The sequence below is a fragment of the Bombina bombina genome, chromosome 2, assembly GCF_027579735.1.
Source record: "Bombina bombina isolate aBomBom1 chromosome 2, aBomBom1.pri, whole genome shotgun sequence".
NCBI classification, from domain to species: Eukaryota; Metazoa; Chordata; class Amphibia; order Anura; family Bombinatoridae; genus Bombina; species Bombina bombina.
In genome coordinates, this window is record NC_069500.1 from 623705578 (window position 1) to 623723917 (window position 18340).

The 18340-nt window shown below is 38.5% G+C and overlaps 1 protein-coding gene across 1 annotated transcript in view; it reads left to right on the forward strand.

Moving 5' to 3' along the window:
- KDM4C (lysine demethylase 4C) overlaps window positions 1–18340 on the forward strand; it is a 1488570-nt gene that overhangs the window by 961895 nt on the left and 508335 nt on the right. The window contains exon 10 of the mRNA XM_053702565.1: window positions 14901–15139. Within this exon, the coding sequence (XP_053558540.1) occupies window positions 14901–15139 (239 nt within the window). The remainder of the gene's footprint in view (window positions 1–14900; window positions 15140–18340) is intronic.

Consider the following 18340-nt stretch of genomic DNA (forward strand, 5'->3'; position numbering starts at 1 on the left):
TTGACTCCATGCACTTAGAACCTTCAGTAGGAATTTCCCCAGAGCTCACACCGGAACAAGCAGAGGAAGCTAAAGAAATGGTAGAAAGGAATAGGGATGTCTTTTCACCTATGCCAGGTAGAACTAGTGTAATTACCCATGACATAATCACAGAGCCTGGGATAACCCTTAAGATAAAAATCATATAGAATGCCTGAAGCCAGAAGGGAAGCTGTAAATGCAGAAATTAGAAAAATTATTGAGCTTGGGGTGATTGAGGAGTATTACAGTAACTAGTCTAGCCCAATTGTGTTAGTACCCAAACCTGATGGCTCTATTAGGTTCTGCAACAATTTCAGAAAGCTAAATGAGATATTAAAGTTCCATGCCTACCCTATGCCGTGGTAGATGAGCTTGTAGAAAGACTAGCCAAGGCCAGATTTCTCACAACTTTGGACCTCACTAAAGGTTATTGGAAAATACCGTTATCTGAGCGCTCTAGAGAGAAAATGGCCTTTGCTTCTCCAGATGACTTGTTTCACTATAAGGTGATGCCTTTTGGCTTGCATGGAGCTCCAGCAACATTTCAACTGTTGATGGATAAGTTACTCTGCTTCTGCATATTTGGATGACGTCATAATACACAGTCCAGATTGGGATTCTCATCTACAAAAAATAGAGGCTGCAAGTGAAACCCTTAGAAAGGCTGGGTTAACAGCATATCCATTGAAGTGTAGCATTAGCTTGGCTGAGGCTAAATACTTGGGTTATATTGTTGGTAGGGGAGTTGTGATACCCCAAGTAGACAATATAATAGTGATACAGAGATGGCCTAGGCCACTCAGGAAAAAACAGGTTAGAGCTTTCCTAGGAATTGTCGTTTATTACAGACGGTTTGCAACAAAGGCTGTTCCTCTCACTAATCTTACTAAAGCAAAAAATCCTGATACAGTGAGATTGAACAGAAAGGCTGATGAATCTTTTGCAGATATTTTCTCCGCACTTTGCCAACAACCTATCCTCATGCCTCCAGATTTAACAATTAATTCTTTTTTCAAACTGATGCCTCTAAATTTGGGGGCTGTACTCTCACAATACATAGACAAGGAGAACATTTCAGTTCTTTATATAAGTAGGAAACCTTTGGCCCGTGCTATTCTACAATAGAAAAAGAATGTTTAGCAATCAAGTGGGCTACTGAAACTTGTAGGTATTATTTACTGGGCAGGTGCTTTACCCTGATCATGGACCATGCCCCGTTGAGGTTGATGCACAACAATAGAGACCGTAATTCAAGGATCACAAGGTGGTTCTTGGCTCTTCAGCCTTTTAGTTTTGTGGTGAAACACCAGGCTGGCCTGTTACATGGTAATGCTAACGCACTGTCCAGGGTGCATGTGCTTACAGCTATGTCTGCTTCACCCCACAGTGTTCCGCTGGGTAGGGGGATATGTGACAGGGGGAGGAAAGTTTGTGTACATCAGCAGTCGCTTAGAGAGAGCAATTTCCCCTGCAACTAAAGAGTTAAATCTGTTGGGTCAGTTTCACATCTGCTCCCTGTTAAGTTAGCTCAGGCCTTTATAAGCAGCTCTCTAGGAATAGTATGTGCCTCAGGGAGCAGGCTGTTTTCAAGAGTGAAAGAGAGTCTGGAGACCAGTTAGCATGACTTTTTGCCATTTCTGTGAAGTACTAAACTGGGTTCAGGTTAGCTGTCCAGTTTATCATTAGTAAGGGAAGTTATATGTATAGTTAGGCTACTGATAGGAGTAGGCTTTTTATTTGTATGCTTTTGCTGGCTGCTCTGAAGTTGCTGTACTTAAAGAGACAGTGCACCTGTTATGTTAAAATCCAATTTTTTCTCTGAATAAAACTGAACAAATATATATATATATATAAATATATATGTGTGTGTGTGTGTGTGTGAAAAACATTCCCTAAATATAAGTTACTCCATATTCACTATTATGTATGGTGGTGTAAAACATGCTCCTGGCCCTAGCATGTCTAGAGTCAAAACCTGAACTGTTGGGTGCAGTTCTTTGAAGTTTGTGTATTTAAGTGTCAGTGGTTTATAATAAAATCTGTAATGTATTTCACTAGACCGGTGTACTAACATAGATGCTGTCAAAAATGCCATTGGTGAGTACAGTCATTCTTCTTAAATATAAACTAATTTGCTCGGTACCATTCCTATCAAAACTTAAATACAATATAGAACCACTAAATAATGCTAAATTACTTTTACTAATAGCTATTCAAAAATGCTATAGTGGTGGATGCTGCATGCCAATCATATGATTAAACAAAAATCCAAGAGGGGATAACACATTTCTCATAGCACTCACTTAGTTGCATTAAGTAGATTAAAACATTTTAATTATAGAATAACTACAGATTACATATTAAAAACAAAAGTTCACACATACTGACTCTATATCCACCCAACTAATGTAAGACACAATGAATAGCATAGCAATGGGAGCCAGTAACAATCCAGTTCTTCTTTGGTTGTCCCATTACTGTCAAACCGCCAAGTGCTAAAGATCCCTAATCAATATACCTATATAAGTGACTTATATAGAATCATATAGGATAGCAAACTTTGTGTCAGGCTTATACTGACCCCAGATAAGACCATATTGATAAGGAATGTAATTGCTTGACTAAATTGTGAAATAATTGGGAAGTACTTTTCCAGTATACAGTCACATTAAACCAACAAGTTTTAATAATTACTGCCTTCACTGACATGAGAATAGTTAGATGTCATACTGTGGCTGTGATGGTGATGAAATTTTTTTGTTCTAAATGTACTAAAACATAGTTTCTCCTCCAACGTGACCTTTAAAGGGAGCACGGTTTTCAATGGAACCTTGTAACAGACTAAGCTACACAAAATGGGTGCTGCATTTACAGATAATTAGGGGAGGCACACAAGATTGCAGTCTCAGATTGATACCTTCCTGCAAAAAGTGAGGGTACTGAGAACTATTGAAGTCCATTCTAGAAATGTGCGATTCGTTTCGGTTCGATTCGGAAATTCGGAAAATTCGGCAAATTCGGCGATTCGGATCGAACCGAATTTCCGAATTAAAATTCTGCCAAATTTTCAGAATCTAACCGAATTGAACCGAATCGATTCGTAAATTCGGATGGCCATTGGGATTACACTAGTATTGTACAGTATGTTAGGTTAACAACTAATATACAGTATAATACTAGTCTAATCCCACCTAACACTTACCGAAATGCCGAATTTACGAACCGAATTGAACCGAATCGAACCGAATCCAGCCGAATTTCTTCGAATCCGAATGAATCCGAAACGAATCGATTCATAATTTTCCGAATTCGAATCGATCCGAACCGAACTTCGAAAAATTCCGAATCGATCCGAACCGAACCGAACCGAATTTTTTCGCCATGCACATGTCTAGTCCATTCCTGATAACAAAACCTTGTCAACATCCAGCACACTACACTTTTCTCTTGCTGCCCTTTTAAATCCCAGTCACACCCATATTAGGCTTCATTGTAAATGCCACTGTAATGAAATAACACCTAGATTACGAGTCTTGCGTTAGCCTTAAAAAGCAGCGTTGAGGGGTCCCAATGCTGCTTTTTAACGCCCACTGGTATTACGAGTTAGGCAGGAGAGGGTCTACCGCTCATTTTTTACAGCGATTTTAGCTTACCGCAAATCTCCTTACGTCAATTGCGTATCCTAACTTTTTAATGGGATTTGCCTAACGCCGGTATTACGATCGCCTGAAAAAGTGAGCGGTAGACCCTCTCCTGGCAAGACAACTACCGCATATAAAAGTCAGTAGTTAAGAGTTTTATGGGCTAACGCCGTAACATAAAACTCTTAACTAAAGTGCTAAAAAGTACACTAACACCCATAAACTACCTATTAACCCCTAAACCGAGCCCCCCCCCCCACATCGGAAACACTTAACTAAAATGTTTAACCCCTAATCTGCCGACCGGACATCGCCGCCACTTTACAGGGAGTGCAGAATTATTAGGCAAATTAGTATTTTGACCACATCATCCTCTTTATGCATGTTGTCTTACTCCAAGCTGTATAGGCTCGGAAGCCTACTACCAATTAAGCATATTAGGTGATGTGCATCTCTGTAATGAGAAGGGGTGTGGTCTAATGACATCAACACCCTATATCAGGTGTGCATAATTATTAGGCAACTTCCTTTCCTTTGGCAAAATGGGTCAAAAGAAGGACTTGACAGGCTCAGAAAAGTCAAAAATAGTGAGATATCTTGCAGAGGGATGCAGCACTCTTAAAATTGCAAAGCTTCTGAAGCGTGATCATCGAACAATCAAGCGTTTCATTCAAAATAGTCAACAGGGTCGCAAGAAGCATGTGGAAAAACCAAGGCGCAAAATAACTGCCCATGAACTGAGAAAAGTCAAGCGTGCAGCTGCCAAGATGCCACTTGCCACCAGTTTGGCCATATTTCAGAGCTGCAACATCACTGGAGTGCCCAAAAGCACAAGGTGTGCAATACTCAGAGACATGGCCAAGGTAAGAAAGGCTGAAAGACGACCACCACTGAACAAGACACACAAGCTGAAACGTCAAGACTGGGCCAAGAAATATCTCAAGACTGATTTTTCTAAGGTTTTATGGACTGATGAAATGAGAGTGAGTCTTGATGGGCCAGATGGATGGGCCCGTGGCTGGATTGGTAAAGGTCAGAGAGCTCCAGTCCGACTCAGACGCCAGCAAGGTGGAGGTGGAGTACTGGTTTGGGCTGGTATCATCAAAGATGAGCTTGTGGGGCCTTTTCGGGTTGAGGATGGAGTCAAGCTCAACTCCCAGTCCTACTGCCAGTTTCTGGAAGACACCTTCTTCAAGCAGTGGTACAGGAAGAAGTCTGCATCCTTCAAGAAAAACATGATTTTCATGCAGGACAATGCTCCATCACACGCGTCCAAGTACTCCACAGCGTGGCTGGCAAGAAAGGGTATAAAAGAAGAAAATCTAATGACATGGCCTCCTTGTTCACCTGATCTGAACCCCATTGAGAACCTGTGGTCCATCATCAAATGTGAGATTTACAAGGAGGGAAGACAGTACACCTCTCTGAACAGTGTCTGGGAGGCTGTGGTTGCTGCTGCACGCAATGTTGATGGTGAACAGATCAAAACACTGACAGAATCCATGGATGGCAGGCTTTTGAGTGTCCTTGCAAAGAAAGGTGGCTATATTGGTCACTGACTTGTTTTTGTTTTGTTTTTGAATGTCAGAAATGTATATTTGTGAATGTTGAGATGTTATATTGGTTTCACTGGTAAAAATAAATAATTGAAATGGGTATATATTTGTTTTTTGTTAAGTTGCCTAATAATTATGCACAGTAATAGTCACCTGCACACACAGATATCCCCCTAAAATAGCTATAACTAAAAACAAACTAAAAACTACTTCCAAAACTATTCAGCTTTGATATTAACGAGTTTTTTGGGTTCATTGAGAACATGGTTGTTGTTCAATAATAAAATTAATCCTCAAAAATACAACTTGCCTAATAATTCTGCACTCCCTGTAATAAATGTATTAACCCCTAAACTGCTGCACTCCCGCCTCGCAAACACTAGTTAAATTTTATTAAACCCTAATCTGCCGTCCCTAACATCGCCGACACCTACCTACATTTATTAACCCCTAATCTGCCGACCCCAACGTCGCTGCAACTATATTAAATTTATTAACCCCTAAATCTAACCCTAACCCCCCCCCTAACTTAAATATAATTAAAAAATGTTTTTAAATTACTACAATTAAATAAATTATTCCTATTTAAAACTAAATACTTACCTATAAAATAAACCCTAAACTAGCTACAATATAACTAATAGTTACATTGTAGCTAGCTTAGGATTTATATTTATTTTACAGGCAACTTTGTATTTATTTTAACTAGGTACAATAGTTATTTAATAGTTATTAACTATTTAATTACTTCCTAGTTAAAATAAATACAAATTTACCTGTAAAATAAACCCTAACCTAAGTTACAATTACACCTAACACTACACTATAATTAATCTAATTACCTAAAATACCTACAATTAATTACAATTAAATTAAATAAACTAAATTATGAAAAAAAAACCCACTAAATTACAGAAACTAAATAAAGAATTACAAGAATTTTAAACTAATTACACCTAATCTAATCCCCTAATAAAATAACCCTAACCCCCCAACTTAAATATAAACAAAATTAAATAAATTAATACAATTAAAGAAATTATTCCTATTTAAAACTAAATACTTACCTATAAAATAAACCCTAAGCTATTTACAATATAACTAATAGTTACATTGTAGCTAACTTAGGACTAGATTTAGAGTTTGGCGGTAGCCGTGAAAACCAGCGTGAGAGGCTCCTAACGCTGGTTTTAGGCTACCTCCGGTATTTGGAGTCACTCAAAAAAGGGTCTAACGCTCACTTTTCAGCCGCAACTTTTCCATACCGCAGATCCCCTTACGTAAATTGTGTATCCTATCTTTTCAATGGGATTTTTCTAACTCCGGTATTTAGAGTCGTGTCTGAAGTGAGCGTTAGAAATCTAACGACAAAACTCCAGCCTCAGAAAAAAGTCAGTAGTTAAGAGCTTTCTGGGCTAACGCCGGTTCATAAAGCTCTTAACTACTGTACTCTAAAGTACACTAACACCCATAAACTACCTATGTACCCCTAAACCGAGGTCCCCCCCACATTGCCGCAACTTGATTAAATTTTTTTAACCCCTTATCTGCCGACCGCCACCTACGTTATCCTTATGTACCCCTAATCTGCTGCCCCTAACACCGCCGACCCCTATATTATATTTATTAACCCCTAATCTGCCCCCCACAACGTCGCCGCCAGCTACCTACACTTATTAACCCCTAATCTGCCGTCCGCACGCCGCCGCCAGCTACATTATCCCTATGTACCCCTAATCTGCTGCCCTAACATCGCCGACCCCTATATTATATTTATTAACCCCTAACCTGCCCCCCACAACGTCGCCACCACCTACCTACAATAATTAACCCCTAATCTGCCGACCGCAAAGAGCCGCCAGCTACATTATAGCTATGTACCCCTAATCTGCTGCCCCTAACACCGCTGACCCCTATATTATATTTATTAACCCCTAATCTGTCCTCCCTAACATCGCCGACACCTAACTTCTATTATTAACCCCTAATCTGCCGACCGAATCTCGCCGCTATTCTAATAAATGTATTAACCCCTAAAGCTAAGTCTAACCCTAACACCCCCTAAGTTAAATATAATTTTAATCTAACGAAATTAATTAACTCTTATTAAATAAATTATTCCTATTTAAAGTTAAATACTTACCTGTAAAACAAATCCTAATATAGCTACAATATAAATTATAATTATATTATAGCTATTTTAGGATTAATATTTATTTTACATGTAACTTTGTATTTATTTTAACCAGGTACAATAGCTATTAAATAGTTAAGAACTATTTAATAGCTAACATAGTTAAAATAATTACAAATTTACCTGTAAAATAAATCCTAACCTAAGTTACAATTAAACCTAACACTACACTATCAATAAATTAATTAAATACAATACCTACAAATAACTACAATGAAATAAACTAACTAAAGTACAAAAAATTAAAAAGAACTAAGTTACAAAAAATAAAAAATATTTACAAACATAAGAAAAATATTACAACAATTTTAAACTAATTACACCTACTCTAAGCCCCCTAATAAAATAACAAAGCCCCCCAAAATAAAAAAATGCCTACCCTATTCTAGATTACTAAAGTTCAAAGCTCTTTTACCTTACCAGCCCTGAACAGGGCCCTTTGCGGGGCATGCCCCAAGACGTTCAGCTCTTTTGCCTGTAAAAAAAAAAACATACAATACCCCCCCAACATTACAACCCACCACCCACATACCCCTAATCTAACCCAAACCCCCCTTAAATAAACCTAACACTAAGCCCCTGAAGATCATCCTACCTTGTCTTCACCTCACCGGGTATCACCGATCCGTCCTGGCTCCAAAATCTTCATCCAACCCAAGCGGGGGCTGGCGATCCATCATCCGGTGGCTGAAGAGGTCCAGAAGAGGCTCCAAAGTCTTCATCCTATCCGGGAAGAAGAGTAGATCCGGACCGGCAACCATCATCTTCCAAGCGGCATCTTCTATCTTCATCCGATGAGGACCGGCTCCATCCTGAAGACCTCCACCGCAGACCCATCTTCATCCGGCGACGTCCAACTGAAGAATGACGATTCCTTTAAGGGACGTCATCCAAGATGGCGTCCCTCGAATTCCGATTGGCTGATAGGATTCTATCAGCCAATCGGAATTAAGGTAGGAATATTCCGATTGGCTGATCCAATCAGCCAATCAGATTGAGCTCGCATTCTATTGGCTGTTCCGATCAGCCAATAGAATGCGAGCTCAATCTGATTGGCTGATTCCATCAGCCAATCAGATTGATCTTGATTCTGATTGGCTGATTCCATCAGCCAATCAGAATATTCCTACCTTAATTCCGATTGGCTGATAGAATCCCATCAGCCAATCGGAATTCGAGGGACGCCATCTTGGATGACGTCCCTTAAAGGAACCGTCATTCTTCAGTTGGACGTCACCGGATGAAGATGGGTCCGCGGTAGAGGTCTTCAGGATGGAGCCGGTCCTCATCGGATGAAGATAGAAGATGCCGCTTGGAAGATGATGGTTGCCGGTCCGGATCTACTCTTCTTCCCGGATAGGATGAAGACTTTGGAGCCTCTTCTGGACCTCTTCAGCCACCGGATGATGGATCGCCAGCCCCCGCTTGGGTTGGATGAAGATTTTGGAGCCAGGACGGATCGGTGATACCCGGTGAGGTGAAGATAAGGTAGGATGATCTTCAGGGGCTTAGTGTTAGGTTTATTGAAGGGGGGTTTGGGTTAGATTAGGGGTATGTGGGTGGTGGGTTGTAATGTTGGGGGGGGGTATTGTATGTTTTTTTTTACAGGCAAAAGAACTGAACTTCTTGGGGCATGCCCCGCAAAGGGCCCTGTTCAGGGCTGGTAAGTTAAAAGAGCTTTGAACTTTAGTAATCTAGAATAGGGTAGGGCATTTTTTTATTTTGGGGGGCTTTGTTATTTTATTAGGGGGCTTAGAGTAGGTGTAATTAGTTTAAAATTGTTTGTAAATATTTTTTTTATTTTTTGTAACTTAGTTCTTTTTTATTTTTTGTACTTTAGTTAGTTTATTTCATTGTAGTTATTTGTAGGTATTGTATTTAATTAATTTATTGATAGTGTAGTGTTAGGTTTAATTGTAGGTAATTGTAGGTATTTTATTTAATTAATTTATTGATAGTGTAGTGTTAGGTTTAATTGTAACTTAGGTTAGGATTTATTTTACAGGTAAATTTGTAATTATTTTAACTATTTTAGCTATTAAATAGTTCTTAACTATTTAATAGCTATTGTACCTGGTTAAAATAAATACAAAGTTACCTGTAAAATAAATATAAATCCTAAAATAGCTATAATATAATTATAATTTATATTGTAGCTATATTAGGATTTATTTTACAGGTAAGTATTTAGCTTTAAATAGGAATAATTTATTTAATAAGAGTTAATTAATTTCGTTAGATTAAAATTATATTTAATTTAGGGGGGTGTTAGTGTTAGGGTTAGACTTAGCTTTAGGGGTTAATACATTTATTAGAATAGCGGTGAGCTCAATTCGGCAGATTAGGGGTTAATAATTGAAGTTAGGTGTCGGCGATTTTAGGGAGGGCAGATTAGGGGTTAATACTATTTATTATAGGGTTAGTGAGGCGGATTAGGGGTTAATAACTTTATAATAATAGCGGTGCGGTCCGCTCGGCTGATTAGGGGTTAATAAGTGTAGGCAGGTGGAGGCGACGTTGTGGGGGGCAGATTAGGGGTTAATAAATATAATATAGGGGTCGGCGATGTTAGGGCAGCAGATTAGGGGTACATAGGGATAATGTAAGTAGCGGCGGTTTACGGAGCAGCAGATTAGGGGTTAATAATAATATGCAGGTGTCAGCGATAGCAGGGGCGGCAGATTAGGGGTTAATAAGTGTAAGGTTAGGGGTGTTTAGACTCGGGGTACATGTTAGAGTGTTAGGTGCAGACGTAGGAAGTGTTTCCGCATAGCAAATAATGGGGCTGCGTTAGGAGCTGAACGCGGCTTTTTTGCAGGTGTTAGTTTTTTTTTTCAGTGTTTCCTATGGGGGAATCGTGCACAAGCACGTTTTTGAGGCTGGCCGCGTCCGTAAGCAACTCTGGTATCGAGAGTTGAAGCTGCGTTAAATATGCTCTACGCTCCTTTTTTGGAGCCTAACGCAGCCTTTATGTGGACTCTCAATACCAGAGTTATTTTTATGGTGCGGCCAGAAAAAAGCCGGTGTTAGCTTTTCGGGTCGTTACCGACAAAACTCTAAATCTAGCCGTTAGGATTTATATTTATTTTACAGGCAACTTTGTATTTATTTTAACTAGGTACAATAGTTATTAAATAGTTATTAACTATTTAATAACTTCCTAGTTAAAATAAATACAAATATACCTGTAAAATAAACCCTAACCTAAGTTACAATTACACCTAACACTACACTATAATTAAACTAATTACCTAAACTACCTACAATTAATTACAATTAAATTAAATAAACTAAATTACAATTACAGAAACTAAAAAAAGAATTACAAGAATTTTAAACTAATTACACCTAATCTAATCCCCCTAATAATAAAAAATAATAAAATTCCCTACCCTATACTAAATTACAAATAGCCCTTAAAAAAGGGCCTTTTGCTGGGCATTGCCCCAAAGTAATCAGCTCTTTCACCTGTAAAAAAAAAAAAATACCCCCCAACATTAAAACCCACCACCCACACAACCAACCCTACTCTAAAACCCACCCAATCCCCCTTAAAAAAACCTAACACTACCCCCTTGAAGATCACCCTACTTTGAGCCATCTTCACCCAGCCGGGCACAAGTGGACTTCCAGAGGGTCCGAAGTCTTCATCCTATCTGGCCAGAAGAGGACATCCAGACCGGCAGAAGGCTTCATCCAGGTGGCATTTTCTATCTTCATCATTCCAGAGCGGAGCGGGTCCATCTTCAAGACATCCGACGCGGAGCAGTCTGAATGACTGGTCCTTTAAGTGACGTCATCCAAGATGGCGTCCCTTGAATTCCGATTGGCTGATTGAATCCTATCAGCCAATCAGAATTAAGGTAGGAAAAATCCTATTGGCTGATGCAATCAGCCAGTAGGATTGAAGTTCAATCCGATTGGCTGACCCAATCAGCCAATAGGATTGAGCTTGCATTCTATTGGCTGTTCCAATCAGCCAATAGAATGTGATGTCAATCCTATTGGCTGATTGCATCAGCCAATAGGATTTTTTCTACCTTAATTCCGATTGGCTAGGTTTTTTTTTTAAAGGGGGATTGGGTGGGTTTTAGAGTAGGGTTGGGTTTGTGGGTGGTGGGTTTTAATGTTGGGGGGGGGTATTGTATTCTTTTTTTACAGGTGAAAGAGCTGATTACTTTGGGACAATGCCCCGCAAAAGGCCCTTTTAAGGGCTATTTGTAATTTAGTATAGGTTAGGGAATTTTATTATTTTGGGGGGATTTTTTATTTTATTAGGGGGACTAGATTAGGTGTAATTAGTTTAAAATTCTTGTAATTCTTTTTTTATTTTCTGTAATTTAGTGTGTTGTTTTTTCCGTAATTTAGTTTATTTAATTTAATTGTAATTAATTGTAGGTAGTTTAAGTAATTAGTTTAATTATAGTGTAGTGTTAGGTGTAATTGTAACGTAGGTTAGGGTTTATTTTACAGGTAAATTTGTATTTATTTTAACTAGGAAGTTATCAAATAGTTAATCACTATTTAATAACTATTGTACCTAGTTAAAATAAATACAAAGTTGCCTGTAAAATAAATATAAATCCTAAAATAGCCACAATGTAACTATTAGTTATATTGTAGCTAGCTTAGGGTTTATTTTATAGGTAAGTATTTAGTTTTAAATAGGAATAATTTATTTAATTGTAGTAAATTTATTTAGATGTATTTAAATTATATTTAAGTTAGGGGAGGGTTAGGGTTAGACTTAGGCCTAGGGGTTAATAAATTTATTATAGTGGCGGTGACGTTGGCGGCGGCGGCAGTTTAGGGGTTAATAAATTTAATATAGTTGCGGCAACGTTGGGGGGGCAGATTAGGGGTTAATAACTATAATGTAGGTGTTGGCGATGTTGGGGGCAGTAGATTAGGGGTTCATAAGTATAATGTAGGTGGCAGCGGTGTCCGGAGCGGCAGATTAGGAGTTAATAATTATAATATAGGTGTCAGCGATAGCGGGGGCGGCAGATTAGTGGTTAATATGTGTAAGATTAGGGGTGTTTAGACTCGGGGTTCATGTTAGGGTGCTAGGTGCAGACATAAAATTAATTTCCCCATAGGAAATAATGGGGCTGCATTAGGAGCTGAACGCTGCTTTTTTGCAGGTGTTAGGTTTTTTTTCAGCCAGCTCAGCCCCATTGTTTCCTATGGGGAAATCGTGCACGACCACGTTCAGCCAGCTTACCGCTACCGTAAGCAACGCTGGTATTAGAGTGAGATGTGGAGCTAAATTTTGCTCAACGTTCACTTTTCTGAGGCTAATGCTGGCTTGCAGAAAACCTGTAATACCAGCGTTGTCTTAAGTTAGCGGTAAGAAAAAAAGGCTTGTTAGCCCCGCACAGCCTTACCGACAAAAACTCGTAATCTAAGCATAACTTTGCTCAAGAAACAATTGACTGCTGTTAATTTTTCAAACTAGGAATATGAAACAGAAATTTGAATTTTATTTATTATTCTTGTATTATCTTTTCACTCTGTATTTGGTCAGTACTGATGTGTATTGCTGTTCTTGATGTGTAACTAGTCAGCCTTTTTAATATACATATTTTTTAACAACATGGAGCCTGGTATATATAACTCCAGAGATTTATAGGTTAGCACTGACAGATTAAAAAACACTTTACACTGCTAGATATTTTGATTATTTAAAAGTAGCATTTTTTTATGCTGTAAACTAATTTTCTATATTAAGTTGGTAAGAGTCCTTGCTGTTGGGAATTCATCACCTGGCCACCAGAAGGAGGCTAAGACATCCTACACTGAGCTTTAATATCCCTCCCACTTCCTGGTACCTCCTATTATTTCTTTGCCTCTCAAGAGTAGGTGAAGATGGAGGTACTCAAGATTTTTTGTAGAAGTTAAGGGATATTTTATCCCACATTTGCCTCACAAGGTGACACTTTGAATAGAGGGATATAGGAGAGTACTGGCTGTGCAATGTAAATCTCCTGTGGGAGTTGTGGTAGCAAGCCTGCCTCAGGTGTCTCTCTGGGACTGGTCCTTTATCCTCCTCCTGTCAGGCCATGTAGATGAACTCCCTCGGTATATTCTCTGCTGTCTAGTACTGCATTGACTCTCTACTGTATCCTTACGTCACATCAGGGTAAGATCAGTAGGGGGTGCATTTGCAGTGTAATTAACGGCATTTTTCACACAGCCCATAGGCTATCTATAAGTACATAGCCTATGTGCAACATAGCCAGACTTCAACAGGATGGTAATACAGTGGGGTGTTCAGCCATAGCAGTAACAGCTCAGGCTAAGCTCATTGTCAGTGTGCTTACTATGTGTGTAATACTTTACACATTCTTATTTGGCAAATCAACGTTGCTCATTGTTTTATGTCTTAAACTGTCGTGGCCCCTTTAAATGTGAGCTCCAGTTTAGATTTATTTCCTCACTGTTCCAGTTAGCATTAACAGCGCCCCCACTCACTATTTTTAACAATGTGAGCATTAAGAAGGTGGAGGAAATACAACTTAGGGCGCACAATGAGGAGTTATTGATTACATTCCTCTCTAGCAGAGAGAACATTGAGTATTTTTCCAGCCATGCTGTCCTTTTTGCGCATTCACCACTCTCTACTCATACTGCTGGCAGCCATTAAGTACATCAGATGCTCTCTTTCCCCTTGGAAGAGGTACACCAGAGGGGGTAAGAAATATATATATTGGGAGCAATGGGGGGGTTAACTTACAGAGTTTTTTTTGTTTTTTTTATTTCTCTATACGATAAACTGGGAGGTACCAGGAAGTGGGAGGGATATTAAAGCTCTTGCTGTAGGGTGTCTTTGCCTCCTCCTGGTGGCCAGGTGATAAATTCCCAACAGTATGGAGTCATAGACTCTCACCACCAAGAAAGAAATTAATTTATCAGGTAAGAATAAATGGTGTTTTTTTTTTTTTTTACATTAAATCCTTTCGTAGCCTTACAAGCATGTAGCTGCTAGTTAATTCTGAGCAAATATAGCAGACAAAAAAAGAACATGCTTGTGCACAATATCTGTGTTGTTCATTGGAAAACTTTTTAAAAAGACATTAGTAGATTTACATTTTTCAGCAGAGTTTTATGGGACTCTGTGCACATATCAATTACTGTATGTGCAATTATTGTTTAGATTTTTTTAAGCATTAAAAAAGAACTGGGAATGTAGATGTTTGAATAAATTGTAAGTCATTTTATTTCCTTTGATTAGATACACGTTCACCTTTTGTCATGAATAATATTCTAAAAAGGTCATATATTTGAGAACTTAAGGAGTTTTGATTAAGGATTAGAAAGTTGCAAGATCAGGCTTTGATCTTTGACATAATAAATTCAAAACACTATCGGCACACTAAAATGACAGTTTTGTGCTAGTTTATTAAGGTGAAAGACATTTATATTGGAAGACATTTTATCTTAGCCAAGCCAGACATTCTAATCTGACAGCAGTATCTTCTATTACAGCCTTCGGCGTACCAGAGCTCATTCTAAGAGGCTTAGGACTCTGGAGGATGAGAAAGTATCAGCAATGGTAGTTGGTAGAGAAATCATAGCTACTGAAGCTGCTACAGATGGTTTCAAGGTCACTGAAAAATCCACAGAAAGAGCAGAGCAAGTAAACAAAAGCGAGCCTTCTGGGAATATAACCAACATTAGAGAAGTGCATCTGGATCACAGCTTATTGAATAAAATCCAACCCTCAGGTGAGATAAGAACTGATTAAATTTCCTTGATAAGTCATAGGTTGTTGAAATTATGATGCTATACATTTCTTTTCGACAGAAATGAACATAAGCAACAAATGTGCTGTACAGTGTTGCTTAGAAAATAGGTTACAAAAAAAATATTGAAGTTACATATTCACTTCGTAGAACATGTTAGTGATGAATAAAAAGGAACCTTGTTTCTTTATTTGGTGATATTTCTATCAGTCATATTTCACAAAAATAAAATAAAGAAAAAGTATAACACTCTTGCTGTTAAATTATCGATAATCTAATACTTGCTAGCGTATTAGCGACCAAAAATGAGGTAGCCTATCTGCTGCCAATACAGTGGAAGACCGATAGGATCAGATAACTTTCTATCTGTAAGGGGGTTGAGTGTATAAGAAAATATGTTAGCATTCAAGAAGTGCTACCAAAGTTGTTAAAAAAAGTATCTCACAATACATATAAGTTAGAAATTACTCCAAGTAGGGACAGTATTATGAGTACAGTATTCGAATAAGGCACCAGGCAGAACTAAGAATTTGTGTGTATGTATATGTATGTGTGTATATATATATATATATATATATATATATATATATATATATATAATTATATCACCCTGCTGAATTAACTGACCACCCAGCTACAATTTTAGCCAATTTTAAGCTAAAATTAGCCAGTTTTAAAATTGTTCAATTTTTATTGAACCAATTATCATTAAAAACATTGATGTTAAGCTATACAATTAATTTGTGCTTTGGATAGCTGAAAATTATATAATATTAGAAAATATTACACTGCCTCTACTCTGCTACTTCATAATGCCACCAGGCTGGTAACATTTTCTGTGGAGAACAGTGTGTGTATTATTTATTTATTTTCAGCCAACAACAAATAATAAACAGATACCAAGCAACACTAACACTGTCTTAGGGAAAAAAGGTCATAATTTAATGTTAAATGTTAAGATAAGTAAATACTATTTACCAGTCTAGGTCAAATAATCTTTTGTTTAAAATTCTGAAGTGATGCGTTTTTGTCAGTTCTGCTGATCTGTGATGTGATTTCTAAAACTATAAAGACTTTTGTTGGGAGATAAGGACCCTTCCATCACTGGCCTTATATGTAACATAATGATTTATAAAGAAATAGTAAATACTCGCACTGCGAAATGTAATTTAAGGAAAATAATCCTCCAAATGGGTCCGGTGCTACCCCTTTAAATTAATGACAGAAGAAAAGAAAGAGAAAGTAAGGGGCTAAACAGAACTCCTTCCTTAACGACGGGTAATATAAGTTACAACACTAACTTTATTAAATCATAGAATAAAACAGGGAACCACTCTGAACACAGATTACCACCACCAAAAACCCAATAATAAAAACGTGTATCATTCCCCTGTTTCCTGGCCGATAACTGGATACGCCAGCGTCAGGTGCCAGAGTTGAGGGACACAGATAACTGCAGACGCGTTTCGGCCTTCGTACAGGCCTTTTTTAAATGTTATATTTTGACAAACCAAAGCCTCATTAGGTTGTCCCTTATATACCTTTTAGGTAACGTTCATCTACAAATCCTGATGCGCCCTCCTATCATGCCCTCCTGTTAACCAATCATTCTCACTGTTTATTCCGACTGAGGGCATGTGGTTATGCGCATGCAGTCATTGGTGCATTCAGGCTGAGTGTCAGCTAAATGGGTGTTAACTTCTGTTATTAATATGATTGTGTATTAGAGTTAGCTAAAAGTATTACACAATAGATGAACATTACTTGAAAGCTTATATTATGCTTCGTTAAGGAGTGCTATTTAGCCCCTTACTTTCTATTTCTTCTCTTCTTATATTAAAACAGCACAGACACTGCTCCATAGAATGAAGGGACACCCCCTGGTTAGTTTGTATGTTTTAGACAGTGGAGCCGAGAATATTATCACCCACAGTTTAATAAAAAGCTCTGTAGTATGCAAGTATTACGCTATTTTCAATTCAAATTCTACTATTTGTACAGTGTTACGCTATGTGATTTGTTTCTCTCTTCCTTGAAGGATATTACCCTCAAGATTGCATCAGGATTATTTCCTTCTTAATACAAGGAGAGTCCACGGCTTCATTCTTTACTGTTGGGAAATACTGAACCTGGCCACCAGGAAGAGGCAAAGACACCCCAGCCAAAGGCTTAAATACCTCTCCCACTTCCCCCATCCCCCAGTCATTCTTTGCCTTTCGTCACAGAAGGATGGCAGAGAAGTGTCAAAAGATTTCGGAGTTGTTCCTCAGAAGAGATATATGCCTTTCGTTATGGAACTGGAGTTTTAAGTAGTCTTTTAGCCTCTCAGTGAGAGCATTGACGAAAGTTAGAGTCTGCAGATGCAGGGAGAGTCTTTCTGCGAACCAATCCAGACTGCCTGCTAACAGCTCCTTAAGCAACCAGTGTTGATGAGTTTCACTGTCTGCTTTCCTCTCTCAAGTCCATGTCAGGAACGATGCTACAAGACTGTCACACTTGAGAGGCTGGGTTTCTGTTCCACAGCACGGATTCTGGTAAGATTGTTTCAATTTTTTACTTATGTTGAAATTGCTGAAGACAGGGTCACAGTGTGACTCCTTTTATCTTTATAGAATCATAGGTTAATATCTCCTGAGGGAGGTTATTGAACAGTGGGGATTAATCAAATGTGTTTCTTTGATTTAGGCTGCTTATGTGTGAGATTTAATTTTTTTGCTCATAGACTGTTGTTATGCGGTAACGGAACATACAGGTGTTTACTTTCACTTTGAACGCTGCGCAGCTTGTAGCTTGGCGTGCTTTTTCTCATAGCAGGGGCAGTCCTGCCTTGCTTACCACGTGACCGGGTGTGGTCACACTTTAATTTTCTCTTTCCTGACCGAGCTAGCTGTCCGAGAGGTCGCTTCTTCTCTGGTTTCCTGGGTCTAGGAGGTGGTGAGTGCCCCAGTCATTGGGGGTATATAGGGGCCATTTTTGTGAGAAATAAAAGTTTGTTTATTTGTATCCTACTGTTGTTCGTGCAAGCTATGGAGGATTCTGATATGCTTGAGGGTCTCTCTATTTCTAATAGTAATACCTTTCTCTATTGTGAGGAGGCCTTGGTGTGCCCGCCCTCTCAAATATGTTCCATATGCATCAACAAGGTTATTATGTCTAAGAATGTTAACCCTTTTAGTACAACTG